The 27,483-nt window shown below is 40.0% G+C and overlaps 1 protein-coding gene across 1 annotated transcript in view; it reads left to right on the forward strand.

The window, feature by feature from the left end:
* NRAP (nebulin related anchoring protein) overlaps positions 1 to 27,483 on the forward strand; it is a 58,491-nt gene that overhangs the window by 17,097 nt on the left and 13,911 nt on the right. The window contains exons 12-29 of the mRNA XM_073354971.2: positions 1,855 to 1,959; positions 2,909 to 3,016; positions 3,745 to 3,849; positions 6,123 to 6,221; positions 6,720 to 6,824; positions 8,279 to 8,386; positions 9,346 to 9,447; positions 9,975 to 10,172; positions 10,392 to 10,496; positions 12,876 to 12,974; positions 16,076 to 16,180; positions 16,684 to 16,791; positions 17,914 to 18,225; positions 19,423 to 19,527; positions 22,911 to 23,009; positions 24,827 to 24,931; positions 25,461 to 25,568; positions 26,471 to 26,584. Of these exons, the coding sequence (XP_073211072.2) occupies positions 1,855 to 1,959; positions 2,909 to 3,016; positions 3,745 to 3,849; positions 6,123 to 6,221; positions 6,720 to 6,824; positions 8,279 to 8,386; positions 9,346 to 9,447; positions 9,975 to 10,172; positions 10,392 to 10,496; positions 12,876 to 12,974; positions 16,076 to 16,180; positions 16,684 to 16,791; positions 17,914 to 18,225; positions 19,423 to 19,527; positions 22,911 to 23,009; positions 24,827 to 24,931; positions 25,461 to 25,568; positions 26,471 to 26,584 (2,190 nt within the window). The remainder of the gene's footprint in view (positions 1 to 1,854; positions 1,960 to 2,908; positions 3,017 to 3,744; positions 3,850 to 6,122; positions 6,222 to 6,719; positions 6,825 to 8,278; positions 8,387 to 9,345; positions 9,448 to 9,974; positions 10,173 to 10,391; positions 10,497 to 12,875; positions 12,975 to 16,075; positions 16,181 to 16,683; positions 16,792 to 17,913; positions 18,226 to 19,422; positions 19,528 to 22,910; positions 23,010 to 24,826; positions 24,932 to 25,460; positions 25,569 to 26,470; positions 26,585 to 27,483) is intronic.

Genomic DNA, 27,483 nt, shown 5'->3' on the forward strand with positions numbered 1-27,483 from the left:
ATAGGCAGAGGAGATCAAGAAATGCAGAATTTTGTTTCAGATAAAGTTTTCCAAAGTGTTGTCAATGTGATTTAGTGAACAGATTGTTGGACTGGTAGTCAGGAGACCTGAGTTCTGTTTCTAGCTCTGCCACTGACATGCTGTGTCAACTTGGGAATCTGTTCACTTCAGTTCTCCCACCTATAAAATGGGGGTAATGGTACTTGCCTTCTATTGTAAAGTGCTTTGAGCTCTATACATGAAAAGTGCTACATAAATGCTGAGTATTATTATTTTATTTTTCTGAATTTCAAATGTATCTGAAATGTATGTATGTCTTTAGATGTGGCTTAAATACAAGTTCTATACTTCAGAACTTTCAGATTTTTTGGGAAAGATTTGCTTACCTATTTCAAAAATATGAAATCCAAATCCAATATACAGCTGAGCTCTAATTCTGTACCCTTTTCTGCCTCCACATGTACATGTGACGTAATCAATGGGAAACTTGTATGTGAATTAAAGAGAAGAATTAGACCCTCAGTAACAGTACTGGATATACTAATTAACACTTTCATACAGGGAATCTCAATTTGACTTATAAAGTGACATCACTGTTACAGAGAGAGAGAAAGCAGCATATTTCTGATTCTGGCCAACCGAGTATACGAACCTAAGGAAGTTCTGTGCATGGCTTTTAGTGCTGTGTTTTCTCATTTTCTGGGGTTCTAAACAGAAGTAACTTAGGATAATTTAGAAGTGTATATTACGGTGTTTTAAAGGGTTTTCTGCAGATAATTGGAAAAATTAACCTTTGAAAAATATATGCAAAATGGGCCAAAATCCAATTTCCATTATACCTGTGTGTCTGTATTAATGTATAGAGAACAGAATCCAGCATCCTGTAAAAGACTGTCGCTTACAAATAATGCAAAAAAGACAAAGCTGCTTGTAAGAGAACAATGTAGAGGAATTCTCAAACTATTCTGAGTTGTTAAGGCATGTCCACTATTCTCTGATTAATGGATGCAGTGCGTCAGGAGTATTCTCCAATTACCCAGAACAATTCAGTGTCAACTGAAGTGCCAGGACACAGCCTTCTACATTTGGGTACTCTTGTGATATCAAGTGTAAATCTATTTTGTAGCAGCATAACTGAAATAATGTGTACATCCTTTGGGGATGCAACTACGTAGTCTATTTATCAAGAACATTAGCATGTATTAATTTGTTCATAGAATTGTGCTGTGAGAATAAGGATAACATTTTCAAGATTGATACGTGATTCTAGATGCCTTTGTTTTGGGGGCCGCACTTGAGAGGTCTTTAAGGGTATGTCTACATTGCACCTGGGGGTGAGCCTCCCACCCTAGGTAGATGGACTCGCATTAGTGGAGCTTGAGCTAGCATAGTAAAAATAGCAATAGGAATGTTGCAAGCCTAGGTGGGTTTGAGAATCCGAGCCTCAACATCCACGCTGCTATTTTTTGAGCACGCTAGCTTGAGCTCTGCCTGAGCTGGGAAACTCACTCCCAGATGCAAGGTAGGCATACTCCAGGGGGCCTCATATGTAGATGCTGAGTAATCAGCACTTTCTGAAAAACGTCTCATACTAAGGACCCAAAGCTGAGACATCTAATATCACTAGTCGCTTTTTGAAAACGTAGGCCCCAAAATCATCATCAAGGCTATAGGGCTTACTATTGGAAAGGGTAGAATTAGAAGTGTGGAATCTACAGTTTACTGTATGCCATATAATAAAATCCTTATGTTTAACTTATCTGGATTTAAGGTATGACTTATGTGCATAGATATTTTATGCAGTGAATTCAGATTTTGCTACATCTCACCCTTGAATTTTTTTTGGCTTCTAAGGTGAAGTACAAGAAGGATCTGGAAAACAGTAAAGGCCACAGTATTAACTACTGTGAGACTCCCCAGTTCAAGAATGTGAGCAAGATCTCAAAATACACCAGTGATGTAAGTCCTCAGTACCTTGTATGCAGTGCAGTGGAAGTTTAACTTAGCAGCTGCTGGACTCACAGTTCATCTGTGTGTATTCCATGTAAGCCCTGAGTAAAAGCTGCATTGGGAGTTTGAATAGAATAGTCATTTTTCTGTGTTTGTACAGCGCTTAGCATAATGGGGGCCTGGTCCATGACTACGGCTCCTAGCCACTACAGTAATACAAATAATAATAATTAATATAGGGAAAAGAGATTACTTACTATAATGCATTGCTAAGCTTATCAAAGATGACTATTAACATTATTTGTCACACTTTCATTTACTTCATCACTTATGTCCATTTGTTAATTGAAGTGACATATATGCAGATAATCTCAGGAGCCATTTTTTGAGAAATAAATTATTGAGCAGAACATATTTAAATATCTGTAAAACTAATGCTTACTATTATTGGTGTAGCAATAACTCATTTAAAAAACATATTTAACTAAAATACATTAGTAAGATGATCTCCATCAGCACAAAGGTAGGGCAAAATGGGTGACTATCCTGAATGAGGTCACAAAAGAGTATTCATGCAGGAATCTTAAAATACCATGGGATTAATTCCTTTGTTATAAATAACTCTTTCTCAGTTTAATGATCCGTTATTTCTGAGGTAAATAATTTTCAGCAAGTGAGTGAAGTGAGAAGGCACCAAATTTGTGTGGCACGTAGGTAATTTTGGGAATACAGTTGACATCTGTTGAAATGAAGGTCTCTTGGGAGGTGTGCCAATAATCTTTTTTTTTTTTTTAGGTGTCCAAGTTGTTGTATAAACATGATGAGTTTTCACACTATAGCAACACTAGTAGATCATTTGAACTGGCTATATTTTCCTATGCTCAGTACCTGTCTCTCTGCTGTAACAGATAGTGAAATGAAATACATTTTCTGAGACAATGTTTGCTTTTGTGTATAGCTTAAATACAGAGAAAAATACCAGAATCAAATGAAAGGTCATTATGAAGGCATTGGCATGGACAGGCGCACTCTGCATGCTATGAAGGTTGGCAGCTTGGCAAGCAATGTAAGTCATTTGCACTCATATTACAATAGGTACTGCGGTAGTATTCAGTTATGTAGATGTCTTCTTCTTTTGTTTTTTTTGTCTTTAATATTGCCAGCCTTCAATTGATGAGAAATCTTAGATCGAATTATGTTGGAAGGTGCTGAGGATGGGTTTGCTGAGAAGACTATAAATCTTGGGAACCCTCCTGCACTAGTTTACACGTATTTTATCGTGTAGGAGAAGTTTAAATTATTCATTTAGGTATCCAATCCTGCAAAATTCTGAGCTCCCTCAATTCCCTTGGACATCAATAAGAGTTGAAGTTGGTCAACACCCTGTAGGGTCAGGTGAAAAAACAATCTTTAATGGAGGTTTCTGAACCCTGGTTAATTTACTGGATTAGTCAAGAAGCCATTTTGTTACATACCGTTCCTTCAAGTACATTATTTACAAATCTGTAAGAAACTCAAGAACTGAGCAGAAAGATAAAAGAGATGTGTCATAGGTGGAAGTTAAGTTAATGCTCTGACTGTTGGCATTGGATTAATTGTGTAGTTGAAAAAGAATCAATTAGTGGCTAAACTATGCAAATAATTTCTTTTTTTTGTCGTTGATGACATTGAACTTACTTTGTTTCTTGTGTTTAATATTAATATTATTGTTTCTCCTTTCCTCTTGATGGATAATTATTCAAACAAATGACAGCTTTAAAAAAAGACTGATTTTTTTTGTTCTCCCTGTTTCAGATAGCCTATAAATCTGATTACAAGCACGACGATGTTGACTACAATTACCCAGCTACACTCACTCCTTCATATCAAACAACAAGGAAGTTGGTTCCTTTGAAAGATGTAAATAATTGTATGGGTTTTCATCCTGTTTCTTGCATGGCTCATCATCTCCTTGGAGGAGAAAATCTGAAGCATAGTGTGTGATTTTATCCTGGTGGCAAACAGCTGGTAACACAAGGCTCAGTGTGGTCAGGAAGCCTGTGAGGATTGGGAATGGGAAACAGAGACTGCCAGCCCTAGTCACTAATTTCAGTTCAGACCAGATTATTGGTAACCTAAAGATGAATTGGTGTGGAGATGTTTACACTACTTGCCCATGCTGTACCTCAATAAATTGAGGACTTCAGTCTAGAGTTTGTCATTCTGGCACCTTTCCAAACACTAACAACCCCCCCCCCCCGAAAATATTAGTGGAATAGGTATAGCTGATCTCTTTTGTGGGTTCTTCCATACCTAATATTCTAACTGCTAACAGGAATTGTATTGCTCCTTCTCCAGCAATAGTTCCATTTTGTCTGTGGAAAGGGCTAGGGAGTCAAGGAGGGGAGAAAGAGAATTTGAATTAACTATTCTCTACCTCTTGCCATGTGGAAGACGTACATCCCCCAAGAGGTGAAGCAAGAATGTCAAGGGCAGAGACTGTAGGCACCAACGTTTCACTTATCCAAGAGCAGACTGGGCTTGGAGCATTTTATCTAGTACATGTTTGCCATGACTCCAGACAGGACTTGTGCATGACTGGCATTGCGGCAAATTGATCTATATGCTCCAAAGAAAGAACCTGCAATCAAATACAGCATTGGGCCTAAGCTGTCCAGAGGCTAAAGCTCACTTGAGCAATTTGGATGTGGGTTCTGTGGATTACCACACAGCCAACATTCCCAGTTCTAAGATCATCATCAGCAATAAGTACATGTGGTTAAGTTTAAAGAGAAAAAGAAGGAAATTAAAAAGAAGAAAAGAAACTCTCTGCTGAAGAGAGCCTTAGATACCTATATAGAAAGAGTGAATGAACTCTTTTAAGTACACTGATCACTTTTGGCTTTGTGAGATAAATCATGCAGTTCTTGTAATGTGAGTTAACATGGTGGGTAGCAGAAGTGTGTATATGTGCAGGTGTCTTAGATAAAGAGGATCCTATTAAAATGGATTCATAGCTTTAACTGCCTTTAGAATTACACTCCACTTCATGGCAAAAAACATTCCTAAAGAACTAGCTTTAAGAAACATACAATTTGCAATGTTTGGTGATTAACTACAATGTATATTACGGCCTACAGAGGATAATAATTGTGTCCTGCAAAATGTGTCCTGAGGCCTTTGGCAGGAAGTGGTTTAAAAGAAAATTTCTCCATGACATTTTATCTTGCATAGTTTGGGGATTTAATATATTTATCTTTATAGATGTATTATTGCTGCAACTGTATTCATATACATGAGCAGGGGGTGGGACTAGACGACCTCCTGAGGTCCCTTCCAACCCTGATCTTCTGTGATTCTATGATACTAGGAATTTAGTGCACTCTAATCCTACTGATGGCTGACACTGAAATGTTTTTTCCCTGCACCATATATATTTTCCCTTCCATAATAAACTCTTACCATATAAGAAACTTTTATGATCAGTTATTACATTTTAAAAACTAGTTGAAGACAAGTAGTAATAGAGCCCATTGGAATACAATTTGTTCTGTGTAGTTATATGGCAGGACAGACCACTACTGAAGTAAGTTCCTGATTACAAAATAAAAGGGATTCTAAGGCTATGTTTACACTATGCGGGATCGACGCTTTGGTGATCGATACCCTGGGGGTCGATTTAGCTGGTCTAGTGAAGACCTGCTAGCTAAATCAATGGCAGAGTGTCTCCTGTTGACACAGCATGAGGTAGACACCTCAGTAAATTGACCTAAACTATGTCGACTCCAGTTACAGTGTTCACGTAGCTGGAGTTGCGTAATTTAGGTCTATTTACCGTGGTAGTGTAGACATAGCCTAAGAGATGATGCAGGATATTAATTGGATAGGAATGCTTTATAGGAACTGATTGAAACTGTGTCTCATTAATAAAATCCACATACTGTGTTTGAGGGAAGTTCGTTTTCAAGTAATATAGAAGAAATAATCTCAGCACAGGGAATTTTCTGGGGATTAAGTATCGGCTGTGCTTAATCTCATCCACAGCTCCCGGTTTTGGGAATTGTTCTACACCTCAGTTTTCATGACTTAAGTGGTGGGTTTACCCCCAAATTTCAGCTAAACGAAATTTCTCTACCATACCTTTCACATGCCAGTCTGAGCATTTCCTTTTTTGTTTCTCATTTTTAATTTAGGTAAACTATAGACAAAGCATAGACAAACTGAAGTACAGCTCTGTTACCAGCACTCCACAAATTATTCAAGCCAAAATAAACTCACAACAGCTCAGTGATGTAAGTCCTTCTCCCACTGACCATCTCTGTTTATTAGTGATAAGAAAATATTTTATTTCCTAATATTCTCACTGCATATGTGTTTTCTTTCTTGTTGATCATAGTTGATAAGTAGGTTTAAAACTAAAACAAACCATAGAAAGTGAATGAAATTGCTTTCAAAGCCCAAGTGGCCACATCAGTAGATCAAGAAATATGAAATGCTTTCTTGAACTTTAAGAAGCTATATAACTTCAGTTTCTGGCTATTTGATTTGTTAACACTTGTTTTTATTGGACTTGTCCTACAGGCCTATTTATATTATACCATTTACTGGGAATTTTCTTTGAATAACTAGGGGAAAGTTATATTTGCCTTTTCTTATTATTCCCAATTTTATTTAGTTATTACAGACTTTTATTATGGCACTTAACACATTAAAACAAACAATAACCTCTTCAAGTTAAATGGAATTGCATTTGGTGTATTGAAGGTAATTTGTTTCAATGTCTGTGGCAGTTGACTTACCGAGCCCAGTATGAGAAAACCAAAATGAATTACACTCTACCACGGGATGTTCCTCAGTTAGTCAAGGCGAAAGCCAATGCTGAGCTATATAGTGAGGTAAGCAAAGTGACTTGCAAATGTAGATCTATGTATTGTCCTCAAATATGAGTAATAATGAACACACGGATGCTGAGACTGTTCAGGAAGAACTAGGCATCTTTGTTCTGCCTTTATTCAACAATCTGAGACAAAGTTATCCAAATTAGTAGGGATAAAATGTGAAGCACAGCCTTGGAATTTGTTCTGAGATATCATGAAATGACTTGAATTTGTCTAGGAGATTAAATGTCCACACCACAAAACTGACCGTCCAAATTGGTGCTCATTGGATGTATTACTCTTCTGGCAGGGCTAGTGCAAAGACCAAAGATTTAGGTCTTGATCCAAAGCCCACTGAAGTCAGGGGAAAGGCTCTCATTGACTGCAACGGGCTTTGGATCAAGTGCCACTATTGCCAACTCTCATGATTTATCGCAGGGGTAGGCAACCTATGGCACGCATGCCAAAGGCTGCACGCGAGCTGATTTTCAGTGGCACTCACACTGCCCAGGTCCTAGCCACCGGTCCGGGAGGTTCTGCATTTTAATTTAATTTTAAATGAAGCTTCTTAAATATTTTAAAAACCTTATTTACTTTACATACAACAATAGTTTAGTTATATATTATGGACTTATAGAAAGAGACCTTCCAAAAATGTTAAAATATATTACTGGCATGCAAAACCTTAAATTAGAGTGAATAAATGAAGACTCGGCACACCACTTCTGAAAGGTTGCCGACCCCTGATTTATCACAATATTTGGTGCTTTACTTAAAGCTGCAACTCTTGGAATCAGACAGAAGACAGTTACCCCCCACCCTGCACATTTATTATTTGCTACAAATCTCATTCCTTTTAAGCCAATCTCGTGGTTTTTTCAGTGTTTGAGGCTGGCAATACTGCAAATCCTTAATGGGGATTTCACACTCCATTGTGCTTCCTCCAATTCAAGGTGGAGGTGTATTGGTGGAGAAATGTGGGAAGATGCACAGTGCCTGTGATGTACAGTTATTATCTCTATTGTTGTGATGGTCATGCCCAGAGGCCCCAATCAGAATTAGCCCCATTGTGGTAGGTGGTGTACAAACACAGAGGTAAAGATGGCCTCTGTTCCAAAGAATTTCGGGTGGGATTTTCGAAAGCAGCTGAGTGAATTGGGCACCTAATTTCCATTGGCTTTCAATCGAAGTTGAGCCCCTGGCTCTTTTAGGCACTTCAAAAATCCCACCCTTACAATCTAAGAATTCCTGCCACCTGCTCTGTGCATAATTGGAGACCACAAGCTCCAGGATGTTAAATCTGGCCTCTTCCAGAAGCAATTATTTAACATAAAATAATAATAAATGAATATATTATATTTCAAAGAGTGTATTATACTTTTGTTTTGTTCCTCATGATTTTCCATGGTTGCTTTAGCTGTTTAAGCAGGTATATTGATGTTAGTGACATGCTGTTGTATTTCCATTCTCAGATTAAGTACAAAGAAGGTTGGGAGAAGACCAAGGGTCGGGGCTTTGAAATGAATCTGGATTCCATGTCTTTACTTGCTGCCAAAGCCTCAAGGGATCTTGCCAGCGATGTAGGTTATATTTAATTAACTAGGAATTATTCCTAACAGAAGTCAGCTATAGAACAGGGAAATAAATATGTTGCTTCATCTGTTTTAAGCCCTGAATTTTACTGTTATGCATTCATCTTTCTCGATGGTTGATGAACTCTAGAAAAATTTGTTCAGAATAATTTCTATAGGCAACCAGCCCCACTCTCCGAAAAATGCTTATTTTTTTGTGTATATAAAGAAATAAAATTAGAAAAAGAGCAGTAGCTCCATGTCCATGTTGTACAATTCAGCATTTGAATTAATTAGACCAACACAAACCTCACCACCTCCAATGCAAGTACAAGGCATTCTTCTTTGATTTACCTTCTTTAACATAAACACATAGCAGCATGTACATTTAAAAAGAATCCTAAAAACAAAACCCTACCAAAATAAACCACTACACTGCATGCATCATTCTCTCCCCTGTGGAGATGTTGAGGGAGAGAATGAATCACATATGACAGATGTTATTCAAGTTGCTTAATGAGTTACTGGAAGGCACTCAGATATTACACTGCTGAGGGCAATATAACAACCTGCAGAATAGAATAGAAGCTGTTTATGTTAAATCGAGTCAAACCCCGAAGACCTTGTTCAGTTTTTGCTTAGAACCCCATTACATATTTGCCTCAATAAGAACATCAGAGTTCAGTCCAACACATTTTTCTTAAAAACAAAAGAATGATTTAGCTGTTTCAAAGGTTTTATATCTAGAAAAATATCCATGCGAGGAAAGGTTGAGCTCTTCTAATAGGTTAAAGAAGACACAACTAAGGCTAACCTGATTGCCCTTCAGAATTCATAAGCATATCTGAGAGCTCTGAATTGGCAACCAGGCCCTGCACTCAAATGGCCAATCCGTAAACATACTGCATATCTTTGTGGCAATTGGAAAATGACCTGTTATTTACAGTAAATTGTTTTCCTCTTCAAAGATTAAATACAAAGAAGAATATGAAAAGACAAAAGGCAAAGCAATTGGAAACAAAGATTCAAGACTTCTGCACTCTCTGCAAGTGGCCAAGATGGGTAGTGAGGTAAATGTTTGATTTCTCTTACTTAAAAGATGTTTTTCATCATTATACTATTTTGCTAGTTTAGGGTAGGAGATCTTGAACACTGCATTGTTGGTATTGATCTTATTTTCGGAAGAGGAAAGCACATTGAACCCTGTCTTAAAAAAACAAACTAAACAAAAACAAACAAACAAAACCCATAGACTTTGCAAAGAGATGCAAGATAAAAGAACAGAGTGAAGTGAGCTGGACTGTGTTATGGGTCCATAAGAGGAATTGCCAGTGGAACCTGCAAATCCATGCTGCCATTTTGGGGCTACAATGTGGCCCCTTTTGAAACCTCACTCCTATAATTCTTTGCCTAATATGCAGCAGGGTAGGCAAGTTTATTTCACTCTATTGCAAATGATGATGGAGACTAAGTATAGGTTTTGTGGACAAATAATGCCTGATTCTACAGTGATATCAAATAAAGTACTTATAAGCCATTGCTTTCTTTCTTGTATCTCTTAGAGTAATGGTGAATGCATTGTTCCTTTATATCCTAGATTGCTTATAAAAAAGGTTTTGAGGAGAGTAAGAGACATTTCCATTTGCCCATGGACATGGTAAACCTGAAGCACGCCAAGAAAGCCCAGGCTTTGGCTAGTGACCTTGAATATAGGAAAAAACTTCATGAGTACACAGTGGTTCCAGAAGACATGAAGACAAAGTGGGCCAAGAAGGCCTATGGACTTCAGAGTGAGGTAAGGCCAGACAAACCCATTTTAAATGTTACTGCAGGTTGAGGGTTGAAGAGTTATCGGGATATATTAGATGATCAAAATGACTTAATAATATTCCTTAGCACTTTTCTATCTGTTTTCATCTTCAAAATGTCTCTTCACGAATGCAGAACTGGAAAGTGTGCATACTTTAACTGTCAGATTTGTGTCTCAGTCTAAAACATTTTTTTTCCTCTGTAGCTGCAGTACAGGGCAGATCTGACATGGATGAAAGGAGTTGGATGGATGACAAAAGGGAGTGTTAATATAGAACAAGCCAAAAAAGCAGGAGATCTTGTTAGCGAGGTGAGCTGCACTTTCTGGATGTTTTTCTGACTGGAAGGTTGAAGCCTGGTTGACCAGGAGTATAGATGCTGTATGTGGAATGGATTGGGAGAATCAAGCATATTGGAAATTTGAGATATGTCTGAGCTGATGGGGATGGTGCATGTGTGTGGCAAGGCGGTTTGGGAAATTTTGGGTTGCGGTTTGGGAAATATTTGCCCATCATGCAACTATACTCTTCTTCCCTGGAACTCAGTATTTCCATTACAGGGCTCTCACACAGATCTCTGTGTAATCATAATTGTTCCCTCCTACCCTTCTCCATCTGCCTGCCCCTTTAGCACTGGGAAAGAATGGGATTTGCTGTTTTTTTTTTGTTTAGACCATTTTTCAAATCTTAGTAAAGCAAGGAGCTAAAACAGGGCACACAAACTTTTAAGTGATAAAAATAAAAAATTAGATGTTTCAGAGCCTTGCTCTATGGCCAGTCAGGGCTGAACTTGCTCTGAGTCTTTGGTGGCAGCACTAGCTTGCAGGGCTCTTCATTTCTTTTCCTTGGTTCATTCCTGGCCTACCACTGCCATTAACCTCATGGGAATACACTTTCTCAATGTCTAGTTGTAGCTCCAGTCTAGTTGTAGCGTTGGTCACAGGAAAGCAGGAGGATAGAAAGAAGAAACAATTAGGAGAAGTTTGCCTTAAAGGCAAAGGAAGGGAAAAAAGCCTGTTAGAGTTACTGGAAATCACATACTCTGATACCTTGGGCCTTCGACATCCAACTCTTTACTCCCAAAAATGAAAAATACATGTCAGAAGCAAAGGAAGAAGCAACAGCGCTCAGATCCAATATCTTGCTAGAGATGGACTGACATCTACTGCTGCGGCTTGCAATAGTAATGATCACTGCCACAAATATTTAATTTGTGTTGATCTGCCTGATACTAACCTCCTAAGATGAAAAGTGTATATTATTTTAAATATTTCAGTTTCCAGCCAGAATCTGGCATTTTGTCATTTACTTGCCGAATGTCATTATGTTATGTTGCACACAATTGTGACAAAAACACACTGTTCTTAATCTGCCTCCATCCCCTCTAAATTCTAAATACAAAGTAATGAGGACCTCTTTGAAGTGGAGTATGCTTTTTTAACTTCTGTTTTGCATGCAGCTGGGAAAGTCCCAGTGTGAACTGATCTGTTCACCTATCAGTTCAAACAGTGGTTTTCACTGTCGAATTGTGATGTAATAGAAACACTGTCACATATACCCCTGCAACAAGGAATGGTTGGTTTGATTGCTGAATTGTTAGATTAATAAAGAGTCAATTAAAGTACATAAGAAGAGTTTGCCTGGTCTCCCCATCATACGCTATCTTGAAATAGTTATGATGTGTTTTCTTATACTGTCTCAAAAGCAGACAGAAATTTGTTGTTTGCTCTGAAAGGAACACCAGGCTCGATTGTTGAGATGAATTCAGAATAGGCCCACTGAGGTCAGTAGGACTCTTTCTTATGGCTTCAGTGGACCTTGGATCAGGCCATTAAGGAATATTATGGTGTATTGATCAGAAGGACAGTCTTATTTATGCAAGGTGAAACGCTGGTTCCTTGCACAAAGCCTCTGCAACAGGGCTAACTGTCGGATACTAATGCACTGGGCTGGGCGGAATGGAATGCTCCTTCTGACACCCAAACCTGGAGCCTGGGTGTGGGGCACCTACAGCTGCCACTAAAGACAAAACTCTGTAGTAGCATCCAGTTGATATTGGAGAAAAATGCCAGCGTAATATTTTGAATTGTCACAATGATATATAGGGAAAAGTTTGTATCAAGAGGTTTGTATCAAAATATGTCCTTTGTGCGTTAAGGTCTTTGTCAAATAGTACAGCAGCATTAAACTCTTCCATAATCTAACAAACTACAAAAGGAACAACAGAAACTTGTGTTTGAAAAGGTTTATATCGTAAAATGTGGTTGTAACATGCATTGGGTGGCTCAGGAAATGGGTAATGGCATACAGAGCCTTTTAACTTCTCTGTTACTGATTCAAATCCAGGACAGGTAGGGAAGGTTGGTCATTGTCAATGTGAACCAAGAAAGGGATCTAGGTCATACAGTCAGAATATCTGGCATTAATTAGTATGCATGGTTTCAGTCTCAGGAGAGAGAACACTGATTGGCTGGGCATGCATACGGCACTGCTCTCAGCACTCGCACTGATCTCACCAGCTCCGGTTCAGAGAGGATAGAATGTGGACGCTGACAGTACTGGTACCTGTGCTGTAAAAAGAAGATGTCAGTTTCCAGAGCTCTCAATCTTCCCCTTTTGAAAAGCACTGAATTCACTTGGGAAAATAAATGTGATAACAATTTCTGAATGCTTTTTTTTTTTTAAATCAGAAAAAATACAGACAAAAAGCCGATGCTCTAAAGTTCACCAGTGTGGCCGACAGTTCCCAGATCAAACATGCGAAGAAAAGCCAAGAACTGCAGAGTGATGTGAGTCCTCATTGATGCTTTATCATTAACTTGGTAATTCTTGGGGACAGATGGGAACCACTGAAAAAGAAATTGGCTTCAGTTCTGAATCTTGCCATGGCTTTAAATAACTTTGAGCTTTACTTCTTAAACCTTTTATTTTTTTTAAACTTTCCCCTGCTTCACAGCTAGAAACCTTTAAACTTGATAGGGAACAGATATATGCAAAGTCTCAGACTTCAGATACTGTGGTGATAAGGGCCATATAGGCATCTGGATAGATGGATAGAGACTAAACCGAATCCTTTACAACTTTTGCATTTGGCATGGACCTCTGCTGTTTTTCTTTCCTCAGTGAGACTATTCTGCCTGTCTCACTCAAATCCTTAACTATACCCTGTGCACTTAGGACTGCATCTTTTTGAGCACAGATGCTTATGCTATTTTTAGGGAAATAAAGCTTTTTCTCAAGGTTGCTATTTTTTTTTTGCCACTCCCCTTTCCTTCCTTAGATGTGAGAAATAGAGCAATGACCTTGCCAGCTGGTATCTGTGAACTCCTGGCATGGTGAAGGCACAGCTGGACCACAACCAGTTTTTAATTTTTCAAATCAAGGGACACCTGTTGTTAAATGTACTGATCACCTAATTTAGTGAGAGTGGTAATTGCTGAGAATGAGATATGTTACATGTTGTGGCTTGAACTGAAGACACTGGCAGCTGTCCAAGTATTACGTGAGCAACACTTCATCCTGGGTTGGTTGGTCTTTCCTAGACAGCTGCCTGCTTTCCTTTTTTGTTCATCTGTGTTATTAATATGTAACCCTTCTGCCAGTGGAGCCAGCAACAACCAGGGGGTTCAATATCTAGGGGGTTCCTTTTCAACAATACAGAACTGGCTCGAGCCCCCATCCAGTAACCTGGGAAAATTACACACCACCCCTGGTATGTAAGAGTCTGAGTGTTGAAAAGAAACTTTTAACGAAAGGCAGGCAGTCTCCCAACATTAATTAGGGAAAATTGCCACAAGCAGGATTCATAAGCATAAAACTGTGAGCAGGACATCCGTCCCAGAGTGAGTGGGGCAGTGCCTTCCGCCTCATGTTCCTCAGTTCTACAACCAAAAGTTCCTTTTCTGTGCCCCTCTCTGCTCCCTCACCAAACCCCACTCACAGCGGTTGTCCTTGGTCAGTAAGGACCCAGGGTTGAGAGGTGCATCTGTGAGAGTTCACCTCCCACCCAGGAAAGAAGGCACCTTGCTTGCTCTGCCATCTGAGCACTTGCTTTGGCTGGCCACCCCACCAGCCACGGTTCCTCTCTGCTGGCTACCTTGCCATCCGGTCGTTCCACTCCCGCTTGCCGCTCCCACCGGCCGACTTTCAGTTACCTTCTGCTGGCATCTGCCTCTCTGCTGTGACCTCTGCAGGTCAGTCTCTTAGTGATTTTCAGCTTTTAGCAGGCTGGGCAGAAATGCTGTCCCACCACAAGTGATTTCAGCTCTCATTTAAGCACTTAAAATAACAAAGGCTCCTAATGGAGCCTATTTAGCTCTATCTTTGAACAGTGGGGAGGAACAGGTTAAACCAGACCGGGGGATTCTTAGGGAGAGTCCACACTTACTGGCTGGGACACCAAACCCCCTCCTCCGCCTTACTTTTCACCCCCCCTGCTCTCAATACTAAAGTGATTTATAAAAGAACATAAGAATGACCATACTGGGTCAGACCAAAGGTTCATCTAGCCCAGTATCCTGTCTTCCGACAGTGGCCAATGTCAAGTGCCCCAGAGGGAATGAACAGAACAGGTAATCATCAAGTGATCCATCCCCTGTCGCTTATTTTCAGCTTCTGGCAAACAGAAGTTAGGGACACCGTCCCAATACCAGCCAGAGTTGATCACTTTGAGCAACACAACTCTATCTGCTCTATCTCACTGCTGTTCATGTAAATACAGTTTGCTCCTGAAGTCTCTGCCCCTCCCAGTTAGCTGTCAGGGGAGAACTCATTCAGACCCTGCTTACAAATATTTGGCAGTTTCATTTTTTCATCCATATAGCTCAAACCTCTTTAAAAAGTTGGTTTTCAAAGTGAATCAGAAAAGCACATAGCTCTCCTGACTCTCTTCTCTTTTGTCTTATCCACTAGATTATTCTGCCTCCCTGTAGCTATAAAGAATGTGTCTTGAGGCAAGTTTGGTAGCCCTGGGGTTAGGGTTCAGTGCCACTTTGTGGGAGACACAACTTCCCCGCCACCCCCAATCTCTGTGAGATGCAGAATGTTGAGCCTTTAAGCGAAATGTAGCTCTGAATGCAACAACCTTCTAGCAAATCTACAAGCAACTCAATGGACTCTGAAGCAGAGTGTCTCCTCCTGGAATGTACGCGCTGTTAGAAATGCACTGAGATGTAAAATGGAGGTGGTTGCTGCTTCAGACCATTAAAAATCCTTGGCACTTTCATTTAAAGCAGGGACGTTAGTCCTGGCCAGATTATAATGTGATTCATTATATCCAGCTCACATAAATACTCCCTGCAGGTTTAGTTGCATTCTGTTTTCTTCTTCATTTCCTGCCCTAAAATGTAGCATTGCTGTGTGCTATTGAACAACTTAACTCATTCCATGGCAGAGGCAGCTTCATTTCCATGATAGATGAAGTAATTTCTTGTGTAAACTTTGTACAGAACATTAGTTTGTATCAGCTTTTATGTCTATTGAAATAAAGTACTTTGGGATGAATAGCATGTATAAATATATCATTATCCCTCCCTCTTTGGCTAAGGAAAACCAGTGAGGCCTGGGGAATTGAGGAAAGGTAGTGTAGATCAGGGTAAAATAGAGAATCCCAATAAAAGGATGTTTATTGTTTTATCAAATGTATGTGATTTGTATCACATCACTGACAATTAATAATAAATGAATTGGCTAACCTGGAATTGATTCATGCTTTATGGGAGAGCATCTCCATTCAGGTTTTGGAAAAAGGACCCTGACTTTAAAGGCTAAATCATCAAGTAACTTTTCCTTTAAATATTTTTGCCTGTTTCTTTCCATAGACTCAATTGTCATTTGAAATTGAACATAACCTGATGCTACTGACATTGTTTGCTTTGTTTCCTATGGACAGGTTGCATACAAGTCGGGGAAAGAGCAGTTTCTTCATCATTACACCATCAGCAAAGACGAACCTCTCTTCATACAGGCCAGAGCAAATGCCGCAAATATTAGTGAGGTGCTGTATGGTTGGGGCTGGGCACCACCCCTTTAACTTATCAAATGGTATTTACTGCTGTTGAAGTAATTGCTCTATAGTTAATAGAAGGACATTTCCCATGAGCTGATCTGAATATTTAAATTGAAAAACTTCAGAACCAAATTATTTGCTTTTGCTTGAATACCTGGCCAATCCCAGTGCTGCTCTGAAGGCTCTGATCCTTCAAAGCCTTTAAAACATTCTCAACTAATTCATGTGAGTAGTCTCACTAGTTTTAGTGGCACATGAATAGTTCCTTTCAAATCAATGGGGCGATTTGTGGAGGAAGTATTCCTCAGTGTGAGTAAAGGTATCCGAATCAGGCCCCTTAAACTTTAAGTTCTATGGGACAGGGGCCATCTCTGACTATGTGCACCTACCGTAATGGAGCTCCAATCTTACATGGATCTCTGCGTGCTACTGTAATGCAAATTATTTGTGTTATTCATAATAAAGTAGTGTTGTTATTGATATCTCCTTAGAAATTGTACAAGAGTAGCTGGGAGAAGCAGAAGGAAAAAGGATTTGAACTTCATCTTGATGCACTGTCTTTCTTGACAGCTAAGGCAAAGAGGGATCTGGCAAGTGATGTGAGTACAGATTCTAATTAGATGATATTCCATAATTAACCTGATGGTTTGTTGTAGAAAAATATAAACCTTCTCCACAAACCTGACCATGCAACCTCTACCCCAGCCCCTTCTAGCCCTTAGGGTGAATGTTCAGAACCAGAAACTGAACAAAAATTTGCTAAGTGGCACTGCAGAATAATAATGCATCTAAGTCACTGGTCTGGCCAATAAGCCAGAAAATTTCTGGAAGAGAGGCTGGTTTTCGAACAAATAAAGATTATTTTGGCTGAATTCTTTATCTTTTAGATTGTGACATGTAATATTAGAAAAAAGCTTCCTCTTTTAGATACGCCTATCACCAATCTGATTCCCTTTTGGAAAGAAGACACGTTGATTACTTGTACTGAAAGCTCACAAGCCTTAGAGACTAGGTCTTGCTCCATTTTCTTTCCTGTGTTACTGTGAAATCATAGGCATCTCAAAATGTAATTGTCATTGGGAATCATCATTGAGCCAGTGTGTTTCTAGTGGGGTCCTGCAGGGATTGGTCCTTGGTCCTTTGCAATTTAATGTTTTTGTCAATGACGTAGAAGAAAATATATGGTCATCACTGATAAAGTTAGCATATGAAACAAAAATTGGGGCAGTGGTAAATAATGAAGGGGACAGTCACTCATACAGAGCGATCTAAATGGGTAAGTGAGATGCTCCAACAATATGTGTTTTAATACTACTAAATGTAAATGTATACAAATAGGAACAAAGAATGTAGGCCATATTTGCAGGATGGGCGACTCTACCCTGGGAAACTGGTAATTCCTAAGTCAAAACTGCATGCTTTTCTAAAAGATCTTCTGTAGGAATTATTTTGGGGAAGTTCTATGGTCCTTTATGGCCTTGGAATCTATGAATCTTTGAGGGGAGTTCAGTTTCCAAATGTGGATCTCACTACTGTAGTGTTTCTACCAGAGACGGAAAGGCAAATGCGTTTTGAGAGAACCCGAATAATGGCAAAAATGGAATGCCGTCTTTACTTTAAGTGGCTAAGTTACCATTTGATAAGTGGCTAAGTTACCAGTTAATCAATGGCTACAGCTCAGCTGCATCTCTTTGTATCTATGATCCATTTTTTCTTCACAGATAAAGTATAAGGAAAGTTATGAGAAGACCAAGGGTAAATTGATTGGAGTGAAAGACGTGAAAGCAGACTCACAGATGGCGCATTCTCTCCACATGTCCAAGTTACAGAGTGATCTGGAGTATAAGAAGGCATCTGAGGACACAAAGTCTCAGTTTCATGTCTCCATGGATATGATAAACCTTGTCCATGCCAAAAGGGCCCAGAATTTGATCACAGACAGAGGATATAAGACAACCCTGCATTGTTTCACTGCTCTGCCTACTGACTTGAAAGTGGAATGGGCCAAGAAGGCCTATGGTTTGCAAAGTGATGTAAGTTCACCATCTCATACATTGCATAACTGTTTTATTCAGCTCTTTCAGACCATTAGGACTTAAATGAATTTCTATAGCTCATTAATTAAAATCTAGGTTTATACATTTAGGACCAGAAAAATATACCTTATATATTCACAAAATCCATTTAGCTCATAAGAACACTTGAATCAATGGAACTTTTTGTCATGGACAAATGTTTTTTTGGATCTGAAAATGGAGTCCTTAGAATCAGCACTTATTTGCCCAGTTCGGTATGTCAAGTCTTTTGTATAGCATCTTTTAGACATTAATGAACGCTCAGGACTCTCCCGTGAGGTTTATTATTCACCATTTGCAAACAGGTAAATTGAGGTAGAAAGAGGCTAAGTAATTTGCCCAAGATGATGACAGAATCAATTACAGAACCCAAGAGTCCAGTCTCTGCTTTAACCACTTGAGACACTGCCTCCTTTTATGGGAAGGTGATATGTGTTTGTTGTAAGATAGACTTGCCTCTTTAATGAGTGAGGCTGGGATTTTTCATAGGCACCTAAGGGAATTAGGTGTCCAAATCTCCTCAATTTGGTGTGAATTGTGTGCCTAACTCCCTTAGGCTCATTGAAAATTGCAGCACTGATGACTGGCTATTTTTTTGCCTGGGGGCGGGATGGTGAGGAGTGGAGGCTTGATCTCTCCTTGTAATTGGTGAGTAGAAAAATGTCACCAGTGTTAGGGAAAAAGTGTTCATTTAAACACCCTTCACTGTTCAAGGTCCTTGGACGATATCAGCTGAGACCATTTCCTGTCATTGTGACATTTTAAGTGTTACAAGAAATTCTCTGAAACAGATCTATACCCTCAGAATCCTCATTGTCTCTGCAGTGTCCTTTTAAACAAAGAATATCCAGGAAGATACTGCATACGATGAAACAAACCTACCTTTTGTATTCAGAGTAAGAATTGAAGACGACATTGAGGGAACAGGCCAACCTTTTTAAAAGATTGCCTTGCAAAGCTTGCAGCAGAACTGATAATAGATGGTTATACTGCCGCCTCTCTCGGTAATTTTTTGTTTTACCTGCAATTACGCAGACGTGGATAAAACAAAAGCACGCACTAATTTGGCTCAGTTGGTGTTCCTGATACGTCTGAATCCTCTAATGGCACTTTAAATGTATGAACAACAATGGGGCATTTTTTTCCCTTTGTCAGAACCAATACAGAGCAGATTTGAACTGGATGAAAGGAGTTGGATGGATAGCTACTGGGTCATTAAATGTGGAGCAAGCTAAGAAGGCAGGAGAACTCATTAGCGAGGTGAGATTTCATGACAGCATGTAACAGAACTTGCTGCATAATGTGTGCAAAATGTCTGTATAAAATTAAAATAATTTCCACTCAAAGGGGAAAGAAAAAGGCATACCACATGAAAGCCCTCAAAACCGGGAATAGGACTGGTAATTAGAGGGAAACCAGATACCAAACACACACCAGTAGGAGTCCATCTAGCCTTTGCAAAAACAAAGCAGGTGACAAATGATATTATGAATAATAATGGCAGTCAAACAGTGCTCAATTGCTTCCTACTAGCCTACCTTTTTAATGAAGCAAAACAGGAGAGATGATGAAAAGATGCACTTACTGCACCCAGAGCCTCCTTTTGAAGACGTTCTTTCTTGCTCTCTTTTTCATATATATTCACATTGGACATGGACATCTATGTGGATCTCTCTTGATCCAGCTGTCTGTCTCTGTGGATTCTGATCCTTATTATCCTCGTGACTTCCACATTACCCACTCAAAAAGAATGCTCTTTAGATGAGCTTGAGACTACTTTGTGCCTGTTTTTGTGGTCCTTCAAAGGAGGCACTGGCAGAATTAGTTCAGTAGTTTGCAGGTTTCTGAAGGAGGGCCTGTTGACCAAATCTTTGTCAGTAGAAAACAGAAAGACTTACAACATGTTAGATAGCCATGGGTAAAACCAGTGGTGAGCTGGAGCCAGTTCGCACAGGTTCGCTGGAACCAGTTGTTAAATTTAGAAGCCCTTTTAGAACCGGTTGTCCGGACAACCAGTTCTGAAAGGGCTTCTAAATTTAACAACCGGCCAAAAGTGGCACCGTAGGCGCCGATTCCATGGATGATCCGGGGCTGGAGCACCAACGGGGAAAATTTGGGGGGGTGCAGAGCACCCACTAGCAGCTCCCCGCCCCACCCTGTGCCTGGCCCCAGCTCACTTCACCTCCGCTCCTCCTCTGCGTCCTCCCCTGAACGCATCGCCCCGCTCTGCTTCTCCCTCCCCCCAGTTTCCCGCGAATCAGCTGTTCGCGCGGGAAGCCGGGGAGGGCTGAGAAGCAAGCGGCAGCTTCGCGCTCAGGCCCAGAGAGGCGGAGGCGGAGCGAAGGTAAGCTGGGGCGGGGGGCCATGAGGAGGGCCACCTGTGCTGCAGCAGGTAACCGGGGTGGGGGGCGCACGCAGGGGAACTGCTCCCCACCCCAGCTCGCCTCTGCCTCCCTGGGCCTGAGCGCGAAGCTGCCGCTTGCTTCTCAGCCCTCCCAGCTTCCCGTGCGAACAGCTGATTTGCGGGAAGCCGGGGCGGGGGGAGGGAGAGGGGAGAGAAGCAGAGCGGGGCGGTGCATTCAGGGGAGGAGGCAGAGGTGAGCAGGGGCCAGCTCCCAGGAAGCATCCGGCAGGCCCCTCTGGCTCCTGGGCGCGGGGCGGGGAGCTGCTGAGCACCCACCAAATTTTCCCTGTGGGTGCTCTAGCCCCGGAGCACCCACTGAGTTGGTGCCTAAGGCAGCACTTTTGATGTGATCAGTGGGGGGAGAAGCCGCTCCCCCTGCTCCCCCTCAGCTATGCTACCCCGCCCCTAGGAGCCAGAGGGACCTGCTGGATGCTTCCTGGGAGCTGCCCCAGGTAAGCACCGCTGGGACTCCCCACCTTGCCCCGCGGCAGGTCTCTCTGGCTCTTAGGGGCGGGGCGGGGCGGGGTGGGCACCCACTTCGGTGGCCCACAAGACCCCCCTGCCCGGTTCTGGGGGCGTCAAGGAATGCAGGGGGTTGGATGGGGCAGGAGTCCCGGGGGGCGGGGGTGGGCCACGAGGGAACCGGTTGTTAAGATTTTGGCAGCTCATCACTGGGTAAAACCTAGAGGGGTCACCTGTCCACACATTGAGAATAAAGATGCACCAAATAATTTAGCTTTGCAGTTATCCTTTAGCATGTGTTGCATCCTAAGTGCTGGCATTATTGATATATTTCCATGTAATCGTCTGCAGTAAGAGAAAACAGACTTTTAAAAGACAGCTGACCACGTATTCGGCCGGCTCCGCTAAAGCCAGTGGCACTCTGCCTGTTTATACGAGCTGGAAATCTGGCCCACAAACTTCTAAATGATGCAGATGTCACAAAAATCCGCATTTCGTTGTCACTAACTGGACACCACCATCAGTTGGGAGGCTAGTGTTTCAGTAGGATATGAAGGCTGAACCCCTTGAAGTGGTCCGTGTAGGTGAGGTGTGGCCCATGCTGGCAGGAGACTATAGCAAAGTTGCGTTCCTACTTCCTATGTTGTGTCTGTCCGTTCTTCGAATACAGAACCTCAGACTCCAAGACTGTTAATCGGGCCCGTTTTATGAATGCTCAATAACATTGTTTGTTTATTTAAAAGTCTGGCTGCATCTGGCAAGATGGGATTAAAAAGCATCTCCAAGAGCAATATCTCTCAGCACTTAATTAAATGAATTTCTAGTCAATTATTCTGCAGATCTGTTTTCAGTTTTGGGACAAATTCTGAGACGTCCAAAACCACCTTCATCTCCATTTAAAGTCTGTACATCTTAGAGGTCGTTCATCACTTAAGGATTTGGCCCTGGAGCCTAAAAATTGTGTTACAGGATGTAGCAGGGATAGGGATTTAGACTCGGACATTGAAATCTGAGCAGTTTCTAAAAGAGCCACAAATGCCCCACTCACGCAGCCGGACTCTATGTGGCGTGGAGATAAGAATGAAGCTGGAAGTAGTACAGCCTAGTGCAGGAAGAGTGGCTGCTGATTTGACTGCTACACATGTGTGGCCTTTAAGGATTGGGCCATATGGACAAAGTGTAAGCTTGACCATATGCAGCCTTCATTTTAATTATTTATATTTTAAGACCTCTCAGAAGATACTATGGGCCCTTTCAAATAAGCGGAATTAATCTCAGCACCTGTAAAATATGCAGCAATAATTAAACCCAGTATTAGTGATTTTACTTCAATTTGCCGTGCTTAGGTGTTAGCAGGAAATATAAAACTTCCAACAATAAGTGTAATCACTGCCATTTTTTAGCGCAGTTCGAGTGGGTACCATTTCTTGCTTAAAGGAACTATAAATAAAAAATGTAATCAACTGTACTGTGTTTGAAGCCATTTAAAAAATGCTTTCTTACGTGGGTCCCAGAGTATTCTAGTAGGCATAATCTGATTTTGAAATGTTTCCTTTATATTTAGGTAGAAATACTTTAATATTAATCGGCAAATGGCTATTGTTAAATTGAAACAAATATTAATCGGAAAGTACCTAGGACATAAAGATGAGGAAAGAGGAATAATAATTATGTTCACAAATTCACTCTAATCTCAAGCAACCTATGATTTTTCCCTTTCAAATAGCATGAAAGAGCAGCACAAAATTCACAGCTTTGATCTTTTTCTGCTCAACAGAAGAAGTACCGTCAGCATCCATGTGCTTTGAAGTTTACCAGTATTAAAGACACTCCTGAGATGATCCAGGCTAGAATTAGTTATAACCAGGCTGTGGATGTAAGTTATAATGTATATGCATTAAGATTATAAGAGTGGTATCCTCTTTGAACAACCTGACTGAAGAACTGGTTTTCTCTTTCTCTCTCTAAGATTATTCTTGGGAACCACGAAGCTTCTATGTTCTAGTGAGGTGCACCTTACAAAGGGCATGATTTTTACTTAGTATGGAAGTCTTCTATGCACAGAGCTCCCATTGAAGTCAATGGGACTTCCACACACAGAAGGCTTTCTATACAAAAATATTTTGCATGAATATGATTTGGGAGTGGGACTGACCTGCCTTCCTTATTTAGAAATTTTTGACCTTTTGAGGTCTAGCAAAGAAAAAAAAACATTTCTGTGGTTACTATTTTCAAACCCAAATGTTTGAAATTTTAGTTTCTGTTGAGACTTTAGAAATGGAATGTGAAGTGACGTGACAAGACTGAAAAAATAAATTAATAATTTTAAGCTGTCATCCTGCTGAGAGAGAAATCCAGGAGGACGAACCTAAAAGGGAAGAATAGAAGCTATTTTGCCTTTATTTTTAATAGCAGGACTATTTGAAACTGTTGTAGACTTAACTGAGATAATGTGGAAGTGAATGGTAAAGTCACCCAACAAAGACAAGTTTCAGCCAAGAGAGAATGTTTTATTGAGGAGAAAAAACACTTGTGAAAATAGGTATTTTTAAAATCAAGAAAAAGATGACAGAGCTTTGTGTAATGCAAATGCTAATGTGATATTCCAGTACCTTTGCCTTTGGTAGACTTAATAAAATTCAAAGTCCTTAATACTAAAGCAGAGTAAATATGAGTTAGTACTCAGCATCGGCGCAATGTTACAGTTACTCCATGTTTGGAGCTGTCACTGGCTTTCCACTCGGGAGCATCTACAGAACTGGGCCCCTCTACATCAGTGAACAGCAGCAGAGTAGAGTATTTGAGAAGCATAGGGGTGCAGTCTAATGGGTCTCAAGCTGTGGACACCCTAAACACTAGAACAGACAGAACAGTCTATAGGGAAGGCAAGCAGATTGAAAGAGAAGATGGTCCATGAGAGGATCTTGCATTTACGAAATGGTCAAAAGCAGTCAAAATGTTGGACAACTGTACTAGTCCTCCCAGTAGCTACATTGTAAATCTAAATGCAAGAAGAAACTGAGAGGTAAAGTGAAAAAATCTTTCAGAAGATGTATCTGCACACAAAAGGTTTAGATATACTAAAACACGTATTGTATGCCAAGTATCAGTTAGTTATTTAGAATACGTGCATTGGTAGCAGATGTAGTAACAACTGCAGTGTTATCCTGTGGGATTGACTACCCAAACTTTCAATAGTCTGTAATTGTCCCATTTTATTCTATAAAAGAGGGGATGGTAAGATGACTGTCTCCATATGCATTTACTTAGGGTTGACAATCATTTTAAAAAGGCATGCCAATGGATCCACAGTGTTTTCAGTGGGAATTGTAGGTGGCTCAACCCCTCATAGTTGCAAGTCCTTAATGAATAGCCTGTTAATAATTAGCTATCTCTTTAGTCACATATGAAATTGATAACAGTTTTTTTAATATTAAGAAATCTAGGGTCTTACACTGGTTTTATACCCATGTGACTTCAGTTGAGTTACTCCCAGTTTACCCTGCTTGAGAGAAGTATCAGGCCCCAACTCTTTTCAAGACCTCTCGATTAATACAATTGCCTGTATTTATTCGTACTGCTGTTGCTTTTCTGTATTCTTTGCTTTTCATAAATTCAGGCCTTATCATTTTTATCTGAACCTGTGATCAGATGTGTAGTGAGTGTTCTATTTGAAATTTTTCTGCATTTCAGAGGCTGTACAAGGAGCACGGAGAGAACGTAAAGCATCATTATACACAAACAGCAGATCTTCCTGAAATCCTTCAGGCTAAATTAAATGCTTTGAATATCAGTGAGGTGAGGATATCAGAATCTGGCCTTTAATGTTTCAGAAGAAAAGTGAAAAACACCCCTAGAGTATCTTGCTAATTTTACAGTACTCTGCTATGTACTTCCTGTCTCTCATATATGATCATTCTATGGCCCTATTATCCTCTTGGTAAAATAAGAAATCAAATGTGATTGGATATTTTTATAAAATACATGCTCTAGGAATTACTTTGGGGAAATTCTCTGGCCTGTGTTATACATGAGATCAGACTAAATGATCAAAATAGTCTTTTCTAGCCTTGGAATCTATAAATCTATAAGTCAGACCACTAGACAGATTAGAAATGAACAACCGAGAAAGTGAATTACAGCCCCATTACTGAGATTTGTGTTCTGTTGTACATCTGTCTTGTATTGATAGCTTTATTTATACCAGCCCCATCTGTCTGAATAAAATGAAGCAAACACAATGATGCTTCTATTATAACAACAAAGGTGCAACGTCAACCTGCTGTGTAGTAAATGAATTTAAATGCTGTTCAATATTTCCAAACAGACTCACTACAAAGAATCCTGGAGCAAGATAAGAGATGGTGGATATAAACTGAAATTGGATGCCATTCCCTTCCAGGCAGCAAAGACTTCAAGTGAAATCATAAGTGATGTAAGTGAAATTACTGCTAATTTTGTCCAGTATAAAATACCAGCTACTCCAGACTGTTTCTGTAGATGTGTGTCAGTGTTCATGGAAACAGTATTTCCATCCTACATGCTGAGAGGGATCTGCCCCATGCTCCATTCAACTCTTGGCCTCCCTTCTGAGACTAAGACCCAATGAGGTGTCATTGGTGACTGAGGGCTTTCAAATACGGAATTGTACTGAGATGACCAACTCATTTCAGATATACACTGAACAGCCATAAGGGTTGTTGACTGCTTTCAGTCATTACCAACCTAAACTACATCTGAAGCAGAAATCTATAGGTAAGAAAGAGATTTCAGAACCAAACTTTAATTTCTTAAAACACATAGTCCTCTGAAACGGATTTTTTACTGAAAAAATAGGTATAGCAGGCTTTATGTATATAAAAGACAATGCCAACATAGTCATATACAGAGAAATGCATTCGGAAAGAATGTCATATCCATCATATGATAGCATGTGGTGGGACCCATGTTGCTTTCTAAATATCTACATTTGTATATTCTTCTAAATAAGTCAAGATACTGAAAGATGTGTACTGACGAGGCTCCCTCAGCATTCACTTCAGATTTATTCAGGATTCATATCTTAACACTTGGCAAAACATAACATGTCTTAGCAGGTGTAACTAGAATTTATAGTCCAAAGATTTACAACTGCTTCGTCAGAGAATTCTTTACATTGTCTATGACTTGTGTCGAAAAGGGGAATAGACTTCTTGACTGCTTCAGCAGTTCTTGTTCATTCAATTCATTTGTTCAATTACTGTTTAAAAAAAAAAAAGCAAGGCTCAATTTTGGTCAGAAACTCACCTCTTTTGTTACTGGGCCCTTATCAAACTTCTGTTATTTTTTCCACTTCAGTACAAATATAAGGAGGCATTTGAGAAAATGAAAGGACAGATGGTTGGCTCACAGGGCTTGGAAGATGATCTTAACATTGCTCACTCAGTGCATGCAGCTTTGCTACAAAGTGATGTAAGTACAAGGATCTGGGAATGAACATGTAGAAACACTTTTCTAATGACCATGAAAAACAGACTTAGCTAGGCATAGGTTCTTTAGCATATTACTCAAGTCTTCCTTTACACTGGCTAAATACTTTATATTAATTGCATGATTATTCTTTTACATTAAACACATTATTATTAATCTGAGTGTAAAATAGCCCTACACTGCATTCTCTGTACAGGCCTCTTATGCCATGCAACTGTTTCCAGATATACAGTATGTTATTCTAGGTATATATATCACCAAGGGACAATTAGAAATGGTTAAGAAGAATTATCAGCTTTCATGTAAGGATTTAAACTATATAATTTGGAGATCTAACTTTTACATTGAGTATTTTCTACTCACTGTACTCTATTGAGCCTATATGTTGAATGAACATATGGAATTTCAGGTTGCTTCTTTTGTCATACATTCAGTATATTGTCCTGGTCTTGAAAGGTGCTGAGCACCACAACTCTCATTGACTTCTTATGAGAATTGTGGCTACCCAGTGCCACTCAGGATCAGACTCTACGGCCCTGATCCAGCAAAGTGCTTAAGCACTTGTATGAGTTTAAGCACATGAGTAGTCTTATTGAAGTCAATACTGCTAGTCACATGCTTAATAGTTTTATTCATTGGGGGCACTCAAGGCAACTAGCACTTATTGAAGTAGATAGGAATGTTTCCATGAACTTCAACAACTGTTGGATTGGGTTTGTACTGGAATGCTTTGTTGTATCAAGGTGAGAACATCATATTTTTTGTTGTAAGCCCAACAATGGATATTAGTTCTCATGATGTGAAAACCTAAAAAGGTCAGCTTGGAGCAGATTTTAATAAAATAATAATTATTGTATAAAGAACCATCTGCACCACCCATC

This window comes from Lepidochelys kempii, chromosome 7 (genome assembly GCF_965140285.1).
Source record: "Lepidochelys kempii isolate rLepKem1 chromosome 7, rLepKem1.hap1, whole genome shotgun sequence".
Taxonomy (NCBI): Eukaryota; Metazoa; Chordata; order Testudines; family Cheloniidae; genus Lepidochelys; species Lepidochelys kempii.